General features: G+C 42.2%; 1 protein-coding gene across 1 annotated transcript; it reads left to right on the forward strand.

Annotated features, from left to right (window-relative positions):
• The first annotated feature begins 3,481 nt into the window (after positions 1-3,481).
• Positions 3,482-6,665, forward strand: LOC139551671 (serine/arginine-rich splicing factor 11-like). Its single transcript, XM_071362953.1, has 2 exons — positions 3,482-4,261; positions 4,936-6,665. The coding sequence occupies exons 1-2, from the start codon at positions 3,851-3,853 to the stop codon at positions 4,972-4,974; spliced, it is 450 nt and encodes a 149-aa protein (XP_071219054.1). The 5' UTR covers positions 3,482-3,850; the 3' UTR covers positions 4,975-6,665.
• Positions 6,666-12,643: the final 5,978 nt, after the last annotated feature.

Below are 12,643 nucleotides of genomic sequence, written 5' to 3' on the forward strand. Positions count from 1 at the left end.
GCTGAACATTACAGACTGAGGAACATTACATACTGCTGAACGTTACAGACTGAGGAACATTACATACTGCTGAACATTACAGACTGAGGAACATTAAATACTGATGAATGTTACAGACTGAGGAACATTACATACTGCTGAACGTTACAGACTGAGGAACATTACATTCTGCTGAACATTACAGACTGAGGAACATTACATACTGCTGAACGTTACAGACTGAGGAACATTACATACTGCTGAACATTACAGACTGAGGAACATTACATACTGCTGAACATTACAGACTGAGGAACATTAAATACTGATGAATGTTACATACTGCTGAACATTACAGACTGAGGAACATTACATACTGCTGAACATTACAGACTGAGGAACATTACATACTGCTGAACATTACAGACTGAGGAACATTACATACTGCTGAACATTACAGACTGAGGAACATTAAATACTGATGAATGTTACATACTGCTGAACATTAGAGACTGATGAACATTACAGACTGAATGTTACAGACTGAGGAACGTTACAGACTGATGAACATTAGAGACTGATGAACATTACAGACTGAATGTTACAGACTGAGGAACGTTACAGACTGATAAACGTTACAGACTGATAAACAGTTACAGACTGATGAACATTACAGACTGAATGTTACAGACTGAGGAACGTTACAGACTGATAAACGTTACAGACTGATAAACAGTTACAGACTGATGAACATTACAGACTGAATGTTACAGACTGATAAACAGTTACAGACTGATGAACGTTAGACTTATGAACGATACAGAATGATAAAAGTTACAGACTGATAAATGTTACAGACTGATGAACCTTACAGTTTGAGGAATGTTACAGACTGATAAACGTTACAGACTGAAGAACGTTACAGACTGAGGAACATTACATACTGCTGAACATTACAGACTGAGGAACATTACATACTGCTGAACGTTACAGACTGAGGAACATTACATACTGCTATACATTACAGACTGAGGAACATTACATACTGCTGAACATTACAGACTGAGGAACATTACATACTGCTGAACGTTACAGACTGAGGAACATTACATACTGCTGAACGTTACAGACTGAGGAACATTACATACTGCTGAACATTACAGACTGAGGAACATTACATACTGCTGAACGTTACAGACTGAGGAACATTACATACTGCTGAACATTACAGACTGAGGAACATTACATACTGCTGAACATTACAGACTGAGGAACATTACATACTGCTGAACATTACAGACTGAGGAACATTACATACTGCTGAACATTACAGACTGAGGAACATTACATACTGCTGAACGTTACAGACTGAGGAACATTACATACTGCTGAACATTACAGACTGAGGAACATTACATACTGCTGAACATTACAGACTGAGGAACATTACATACTGCTGAAAATTACAGACTGAGGAACATTACATACTGCTGAACGTTACAGACTGAGGAACATTACATACTGCTGAACATTACAGACTGAGGAACATTACATACTGCTGAACATTACAGACTGAGGAACATTACATACTGCTGAATATTACAGACTGAGGAACATTACATACTGCTGAACGTTACAGACTGAGGAACATTACATACTGCTGAACATTACAGACTGAGGAACATTACATACTGCTGAACATTACAGACTGAGGAACATTACATACTGCTGAACATTACAGACTGAGGAACATTACATACTGCTGAACATTACAGACTGAGGAACATTACATACTGCTGAACGTTACAGACTGAGGAACATTACATACTGCTGAACGTTACAGACTGAGGAACATTACAGACTGCTGAACATTACATACTGCTGAACATTACAGACTGAGGAACATTACATACTGCTGAACATTACAGACTGAGGAACATTACATACTGCTGAACGTTACAGACTGAGGAACATTACATACTGCTGAACATTACAGACTGAGGAACATTACATACTGCTGAACATTACATACTGAGGAACATTACATACTGCTGAACATTACAGACTGAGGAACATTACATACTGCTGAACATTACAGACTGAGGAACATTAGATACTGATGAATGTTACATACTGCTGAACATTACAGACTGAGGAACATTACATACTGCTGAACATTACAGACTGATGAACATTACAGACTGAATGTTACAGACTGAGGAACGCTACAGACTGATGAACATTAGAGACTGATGAACATTACAGACTGAATGTTACAGACTGAGGAACGTTACAGACTGATAAACGTTACAGACCTATAAACAGTTACAGACTGATGAACATTACAGACTGAATGTTACAGACTAAAGACCTTACAGACTGATGAACATTAGAGACTGATGAACATTACAGACTGAATGTTACAGACTGAGGAACGTTACAGACTGATAAACGTTACAGACTGATAAACAGTTACAGACTGATGAACATTACAGACTGAATGTTACAGACTGAGGAACATTACAGACTGCTGAACGTTACAGACTGATAAACAGTTACAGACTGATGAACGTTACAGACTGATGAACGTTACAGACTGATAAACAGTTACAGACTGATGAACGTTAGACTTATGAACGATACAGAATGATAAAAGTTACAGACTGATAAACAGTTACAGACTGATGAACGTTACAGACTGCTGAACGTTACAGACTGATAAACAGTTACAGACTGATGAATGTTAGACTTATGAACGATACAGAATGATAAAAGTTACAGACTGATAAATGTTACAGACTGATGAACCTTACAGTTTGAGGAATGTTACAGACTGATGAACGTCACAGACCGATAAACGTTACAGACTGAAGAACGTTACATACTGCTGAACGTTACAGACTGAGGAACATTACATACTGCTGAACATTACAGACTGAGGAACATTACATACTGCTGAACGTTACAGACTGAGGAACATTACATACTGCTGAACATTACAGACTGAGGAACATTACATACTGCTGAACGTTACAGACTGAGGAACATTACATACTGCTGAACATTACAGACTGAGGAACATTACATACTGCTGAACATTACAGACTGAGGAACATTACATACTGATGAACATTACAGACTGAGGAACATTACATACTGCTGAACGTTACAGACTGAGGAACATTACATACTGCTGAACGTTACATACTGCTGAACGTTACAGACTGAGGAACATTACATACTGCTGAACGTTACAGACTGAGGAACATTACAGACTGCTGAACGTTACAGACTGAGGAACAATAAATACTGCTGAACATTACAGACTGAGGAATATTAAATACTGATGAATGTTACATACTGCTGAACATTACAGACTGAGGAACATTACATACTGCTGAACATTACAGACTGAGGAACATTACATACTGAATGTTACAGACTGAGGAACGTTACAGACTGTCACGTTCCTGACCTATTTATGTTCGTTTTTGTGTGTTAGTTGGTCAGGACGTGAGGTTGGGTGGGCATTCTATGTTTTCTGTTTCTGTGTTGGTTTTGGGTTACCTGGTATGGCTCTTAATTAGAGGCAGGTGTTTGGCGTTCCTCTAATTAAGAGTCATATTTAGGTAGGGCGTTCTCACTGTTTGTTTGTGGGTGATTGTCTCCTGTGTCCGTATGTCTGTTCGTACCACATGGGACTGTAGCGTTTGTTTGTTTCGTTTCGTTTCGATGTCGTCTGTTTTCCTGTACGTAAGTTTATGTTTAGTTATGTAAGTTTATGTTCAGGTTGCGTCAACGTCGTTTTGTTATTTTGTAGTTTGGAAAGTGTTTTGTTTCGTTTCGTGTGCCATCAATATTTATAATAAAGATGGCTTATTTCCCTGAGCCTGCGTTTTGGTCTGAGGATCCTTCTCTCCTCACCTCATCCGAGGATGAGGAGAGCGACAGCCGTTACAGAATCACCCACCACGCTAAGACCAAGCGGCAAGGGAAAAATAAACGGAGTAAGGGACAGGAGAGAAACAAGGATTTCTGGACATGGGAGCAGATAATGAATGGAGAAGGTCCCTGGGCTAAGGCAGGAGAAAATCGCCGTTCCCAGGAAGAGAGGGAGGCAGCTAAAGCCCAGGAGCGGTGGTTTGAGGAGGCAGCAAGGAGACGTGGCTGGAAGCCCGAAAAGCCATGGGAACAGGTGGAGGCACTGAGGAGAGCAGAGGCTACCGGAGAGAGGAACCGGAGCTATGAGGGAACGCGTCTGGCACGGAAGCCAAAAAAGCCCGTAAGTAATTCCCAAAAATTTCTTGGGGGGGGGCTAGGAGATAGTGGGCCAAGGGCAGGTAGGAGACCTGCGCCCACTTCCCAGGCTTACCGTGGAGAGCGGGAGTACGGGCAGGCGCCGTGTTACGCAGTAGAGCGCACGGTGTCTCCTGTACGAGTGCATAGCCCAGTGCGGGTTATTCCACCTCCCCGCACTGGTAGGGCTAGATTGAGTATTGAGCCAGGTGTCATGAGGCCGGCTCAACGCGTCTGGTCTCCAGTGCGTCTCCTCGGGCCGGCATACATGGCACCTGCCTTACGCATGGTTTCCCCGGTTCGCCTACATAGCCCGGTGCGGGTTATTCCACCTCCCCGCACTGGTCGGGCAACCGGGAGTATTCAACCAGGTAAGGTTGGGCAAGCTCAATGCTCAAGAGTGCCAGTACGCCTCCATGGTCCGGTATTTCCGGCACCACCTCCCCGCCCCAGCCTAGTACCTACAGTGTCTACACTACGCACTAGGCTACCAGTGCGTATCCTGAGCCCTGTTCCTCCTCCACGCACTCTCCCTGTAGTGCGTGTATCTAGCCCGGTGCCTCCAGTTCCGGCCCCACGCACTAAGCTACCAGTGCGTCTCCAGAGCCCTGTACCCACTGTATCTTCTCCCCCTACTAATCCTGATGTGCTTGTCCTCAGCCCGGTGTCACCAGTGCCGGTACCACGCATCAGGGATAGAGTAGGCTTTGAGAATACAGTGTGCCCTGTCCCTGCTCCCCGCACTAGTAGGAAGGTGCTTATCATTAGCACGGTGCCTCCAGTTCCGGCACCACGCACCAGGTCTACAGTGCGCCGTATCCGGCCAGAGCCATCCGTCTCACCAGCGCCATCTGAGCCATCCGTCTCCCCAGCGCCATCTGAGCCATCCGTCTCCCCAGCGCCATCTGAGCCATCCGTCTCCCCAGCGCCATCTGAGCCATCCGTCTCCCCAGCGCCGTCTGAGCCATCCGTCTGCCAGGAGCCTGCAAAGCCGCCCGTCTGCCATGAGCCTGCAAAGCCGCCCGTCTGCCATGAGCCTACAGAGCCGTCAGCCAGACAGGAGCCGCTAGAGCCATCAGCCAGACAGGAGCCGCTAGAGCCGTCAGCCAGACAGGATCTGCCAGAGCCGCCAACCAGACAGGATCTGCCAGAGCCGCCAACCAGACAGGATCTGCCAGAGCCGCCAACCAGACAGGATCTGCCAGAGCCGCCAACCAGACAGGATCTGCCAGAGCCGCCAACCAGACAGGATCTGCCAGAGCCGCCAACCAGACAGGATCTGCCAGAGCCGCCAGCGAGCCATGAGCAGCCAGAGCCGTCAGAGAGCCATGAGCAGCCAGAGCCGTCAGAGAGCCATGAGCAGCCAGAGCCGTCAGAGCGCCATGAGCGTCGAGAGCCGTCAGCCTGCCATGAGCATCGAGAGCCGTCAGCCTGCCATGAGCGTCGAGAGCCGTCAGCCTGCCATGAGCGTCGAGAGCCGTCAGCCTGCCATGAGCGTCGAGAGCCGTCAGCCTGCCATGAGCGTCGAGAGCCGTCAGCCAGCCATGAGCATCGAGATTCGTCAGTCAGCCATGAGCTGCCCTTCAGCCTGAAAAGGCTGGATACCCAGAACTGCCAATCAGTCCAGAGCTGTCTCTCTGTCCGGAGCTGCCTTTCAGTCCGGAGTTGCCCCTCTATCCTAATCTCCCTCTCTATCTTCATCTATCTCTATATTCTTATCTATCCCTCTTTCTTGATTTATTTCTCTGTCCCGGTGTTGTCCCTATTAGATATGTTGTTAAGGGGATTTTGTGGGGGTCAAAAGAGGGTGGACATTCTTGGAGGGAGGAAGTTAGGATGGATTATGGTGGGGTGGGAACCGCGCCCAGAGCCTGAGCCACCACCGTGGTTAGATGCCCACCCAGACCCTCCCCTAGACTTTGTGCTGGTGCGTCCGGAGTTCGCACCTTGTGGGGGGGGTACTGTCACGTTCCTGACCTATTTATGTTCGTTTTTGTGTGTTAGTTGGTCAGGACGTGAGGTTGGGTGGGCATTCTATGTTTTCTGTTTCTGTGTTGGTTTTGGGTTACCTGGTATGGCTCTTAATTAGAGGCAGGTGTTTGGCGTTCCTCTAATTAAGAGTCATATTTAGGTAGGGCGTTCTCACTGTTTGTTTGTGGGTGATTGTCTCCTGTGTCCGTATGTCTGTTCGTACCACATGGGACTGTAGCGTTTGTTTGTTTCGTTTCGTTTCGATGTCGTCTGTTTTCCTGTACGTAAGTTTATGTTTAGTTATGTAAGTTTATGTTCAGGTTGCGTCAACGTCGTTTTGTTATTTTGTAGTTTGGAAAGTGTTTTGTTTCGTTTCGTGTGCCATCAATATTTATAATAAAGATGGCTTATTTCCCTGAGCCTGCGTTTTGGTCTGAGGATCCTTCTCTCCTCACCTCATCCGAGGATGAGGAGAGCGACAGCCGTTACACAGACTGATAAACAGTTACAGACTGCTGAACGTTACAGACTGATAAATGTTACAGACTGATGAACCTTACAGTTTGAGGAATGTTACAGACTGATAAACGTTACAGACTGAAGAACGTTACAGACTGAGGAACATTACATACTGCTGAACATTACAGACTGAGGAACATTACATACTGCTGAACGTTACAGACTGAGGAACATTACATACTGCTATACATTACAGACTGAGGAACATTACATACTGCTGAACATTACAGACTGAGGAACATTACATACTGCTGAACATTACAGACTGAGGAACATTACATACTGCTGAACGTTACAGACTGAGGAACATTACATACTGCTGAACGTTACAGACTGAGGAACATTACATACTGCTGAACATTACAGACTGAGGAACATTACATACTGCTGAACATTACAGACTGAGGAACATTACATACTGCTGAACATTACAGACTGAGGAACATTACATACTGCTGAACATTACAGACTGAGGAACATTACATACTGCTGAACATTACAGACTGAGGAACATTACATACTGCTGAACATTACAGACTGAGGAACATTACATACTGCTGAACGTTACAGACTGAGGAACATTACATACTGCTGAACATTACAGACTGAGGAACATTACATACTGCTGAACATTACAGACTGAGGAACATTACATACTGCTGAACATTACAGACTGAGGAACATTACATACTGCTGAAAATTACAGACTGAGGAACATTACATACTGATGAACGTTACAGACTGAGGAACATTACATACTGCTGAACATTACAGACTGAGGAACATTACATACTGCTGAACATTACAGACTGAGGAACATTACATACTGCTGAACATTACAGACTGAGGAACATTACATACTGCTGAACATTACATACTGAGGAACATTACATACTGCTGAACATTACAGACTGAGGAACATTACATACTGCTGAACATTACAGACTGAGGAACATTAGATACTGATGAATGTTACATACTGCTGAACATTACAGACTGAGGAACATTACATACTGCTGAACATTACAGACTGATGAACATTACAGACTGAATGTTACAGACTGAGGAACGTTACAGACTGATAAACGTTACAGACTGATAAACAGTTACAGACTGATGAACATTACAGACTGAATGTTACAGACTAAAGACCTTACAGACTGATGAACATTAGAGACTGATGAACATTACAGACTGAATGTTACAGACTGAGGAACGTTACAGACTGATAAACGTTACAGACTGATAAACAGTTACAGACTGATGAACATTACAGACTGAATGTTACAGACTGAGGAACATTACAGACTGCTGAACGTTACAGACTGATAAACAGTTACAGACTGATGAACGTTAGACTTATGAACGATACAGAATGATAAAAGTTACAGACTGATAAATGTTACAGACTGATGAACGTCACAGACTGCTGAACGTTACAGACTGATAAACAGTTACAGACTGATGAACGTTACAGACTGATGAACGTTACAGACTGATAAACAGTTACAGACTGATGAACGTTAGACTTATGAACGATACAGAATGATAAAAGTTACAGACTGATAAACAGTTACAGACTGATGAACGTTACAGACTGCTGAACGTTACAGACTGATAAACAGTTACAGACTGATGAACGTTAGACTTATGAACGATACAGAATGATAAAAGTTACAGACTGATAAATGTTACAGACTGATGAACCTTACAGTTTGAGGAATGTTACAGACTGATGAACGTCACAGACCGATAAACGTTACAGAATGAAGAACGTTACATACTGCTATACATTACAGACTGAGGAACATTACATACTGCTGAACATTACAGACTGAGGAACATTACATACTGCTGAACATTACAGACTGAGGAACATTACATACTGCTGAACGTTACAGACTGAGGAACATTACATACTGCTGAACGTTACAGACTGAGGAACATTACATACTGCTGAACATTACAGACTGAGGAACATTACATACTGCTGAACGTTACAGACTGAGGAACATTACATACTGCTGAACATTACAGACTGAGGAACATTACATACTGCTGAACATTACAGACTGAGGAACATTACATACTGCTGAACATTACAGACTGAGGAACATTACATACTGCTGAACATTACAGACTGAGGAACATTACATACTGCTGAACGTTACAGACTGAGGAACATTACATACTGCTGAACATTACAGACTGAGGAACATTACATACTGCTGAACATTACAGACTGAGGAACATTACATACTGCTGAACATTACAGACTGAGGAACATTACATACTGCTGAAAATTACAGACTGAGGAACATTACATACTGCTGAACGTTACAGACTGAGGAACATTACATACTGCTGAACATTACAGACTGAGGAACATTACATACTGCTGAACATTACAGACTGAGGAACATTACATACTGCTGAACATTACAGACTGAGGAACATTACATACTGCTGAACGTTACAGACTGAGGAACATTACATACTGCTGAACATTACAGACTGAGGAACATTACATACTGCTGAACATTACAGACTGAGGAACATTACATACTGCTGAACATTACAGACTGAGGAACATTACATACTGCTGAACATTACAGACTGAGGAACATTACATACTGCTGAACGTTACAGACTGAGGAACATTACATACTGCTGAACGTTACAGACTGAGGAACATTACAGACTGAGGAACATTACATACTGCTGAACATTACAGACTGAGGAACATTACATACTGCTGAACATTACAGACTGAGGAACATTACATACTGCTGAACGTTACAGACTGAGGAACATTACATACTGCTGAACATTACAGACTGAGGAACATTACATACTGCTGAACATTACATACTGAGGAACATTACATACTGCTGAATATTACAGACTGAGGAACATTACATACTGCTGAACATTACAGACTGAGGAACATTAGATACTGATGAATGTTACATACTGCTGAACATTACAGACTGAGGAACATTACATACTGCTGAACATTACAGACTGAGGAACATTACATACTGCTGAACATTACAGACTGAGGAACATTACATACTGCTGAACATTACAGACTGAGGAACATTACATACTGCTGAACGTTACAGACTGAGGAACATTACATACTGCTGAACATTACAGACTGAGGAACATTACATACTGCTGAACATTACAGACTGAGGAACATTAGATACTGATGAATGTTACATACTGCTGAACATTACAGACTGAGGAACATTACATACTGCTGAACATTACAGACTGATGAACATTACAGACTGAATGTTACAGACTGAGGAACGTTACAGACTGATGAACATTAGAGACTGATGAACATTACAGACTGAATGTTACAGACTGAGGAACGTTACAGACTGATAAACGTTACAGACTGATAAACAGTTACAGACTGATGAACATTACAGACTGAATGATACAGACTAAAGACCTTACAGACTGATGAACATTAGAGACTGATGAACATTACAGACTGAATGTTACAGACTGAGGAACGTTACAGACTGATAAACGTTACAGACTGATAAACAGTTACAGACTGATGAACATTACAGACTGAATGTTACAGACTGAGGAACATTACAGACTGCTGAACGTTACAGACTGATAAACAGTTACAGACTGATGAACGTTAGACTTATGAACGATAGAGAATGATAAAAGTTACAGACTGATGAATGTTACAGACTGATGAACGTCACAGACTGCTGAACGTTACAGACTGATAAACAGTTACAGACTGATGAACGTTACAGACTGATGAACGTTACAGACTGATAAACAGTTACAGACTGATGAACGTTAGACTTATGAACGATACAGAATGATAAAAGTTACAGACTGATAAACAGTTACAGACTGATGAACGTTACAGACTGCTGAACGTTACAGACTGATAAACAGTTACAGACTGATGAACGTTAGACTTATGAACGATACAGAATGATAAAAGTTACAGACTGATAAATGTTACAGACTGATGAACCTTACAGTTTGAGGAATGTTACAGACTGATGAACGTCACAGACCGATAAACGTTACAGACTGAAGAACGTTACATACTGCTGAACGTTACAGACTGAGGAACATTACATACTGCTGAACATTACAGACTGAGGAACATTACATACTGCTGAACGTTACAGACTGAGGAACATTACATACTGCTGAACATTACAGACTGAGGAACATTACATACTGCTGAACGTTACAGACTGAGGAACATTACATACTGCTGAACATTACAGACTGAGGAACATTACATACTGCTGAACGTTACAGACTGAGGAACATTACATACTGCTGAACATTACAGACTGAGGAACATTACATACTGCTGAACGTTACAGACTGAGGAACATTACATACTGCTGAACATTACAGACTGAGGAACATTACATACTGCTGAACATTACAGACTGAGGAACATTACATACTGCTGAAAATTACAGACTGAGGAACATTACATACTGCTGAACGTTACAGACTGAGGAACATTACATACTGCTGAACATTACAGACTGAGGAACATTACATACTGCTGAACATTACAGACTGAGGAACATTACATACTGCTGAACATTACAGACTGAGGAACATTACATACTGCTGAACGTTACAGACTGAGGAACATTACATACTGCTGAACGTTACAGACTGAGGAACATTACAGACTGAGGAACATTACATACTGCTGAACATTACAGACTGAGGAACATTACATACTGCTGAACATTACAGACTGAGGAACATTACATACTGCTGAACGTTACAGACTGAGGAACATTACATACTGCTGAACATTACAGACTGAGGAACATTACATACTGCTGAACATTACATACTGAGGAACATTACATACTGCTGAATATTACAGACTGAGGAACATTACATACTGCTGAACATTACAGACTGAGGAACATTAGATACTGATGAATGTTACATACTGCTGAACATTACAGACTGAGGAACATTACATACTGCTGAACATTACAGACTGAGGAACATTACATACTGCTGAACATTACAGACTGAGGAACATTACATACTGCTGAACATTACAGACTGAGGAACATTACATACTGCTGAACGTTACAGACTGAGGAACATTACATACTGCTGAACATTACAGACTGAGGAACATTACATACTGCTGAACATTACAGACTGAGGAACATTAGATACTGATGAATGTTACATACTGCTGAACATTACAGACTGAGGAACATTACATACTGCTGAACATTACAGACTGATGAACATTACAGACTGAATGTTACAGACTGAGGAACGTTACAGACTGATGAACATTAGAGACTGATGAACATTACAGACTGAATGTTACAGACTGAGGAACGTTACAGACTGATAAACGTTACAGACTGATAAACAGTTACAGACTGATGAACATTACAGACTGAATGATACAGACTAAAGACCTTACAGACTGATGAACATTAGAGACTGATGAACATTACAGACTGAATGTTACAGACTGAGGAACGTTACAGACTGATAAACGTTACAGACTGATAAACAGTTACAGACTGATGAACATTACAGACTGAATGTTACAGACTGAGGAACATTACAGACTGCTGAACGTTACAGACTGATAAACAGTTACAGACTGATGAACGTTAGACTTATGAACGATAGAGAATGATAAAAGTTACAGACTGATGAATGTTACAGACTGATGAACGTCACAGACTGCTGAACGTTACAGACTGATAAACAGTTACAGACTGATGAACGTTACAGACTGATGAACGTTACAGACTGATAAACAGTTACAGACTGATGAACGTTAGACTTATGAACGATACAGAATGATAAAAGT

This window comes from Salvelinus alpinus, chromosome 24 (assembly GCF_045679555.1).
Source record: "Salvelinus alpinus chromosome 24, SLU_Salpinus.1, whole genome shotgun sequence".
Classification (NCBI taxonomy): domain Eukaryota; kingdom Metazoa; phylum Chordata; class Actinopteri; order Salmoniformes; family Salmonidae; genus Salvelinus; species Salvelinus alpinus.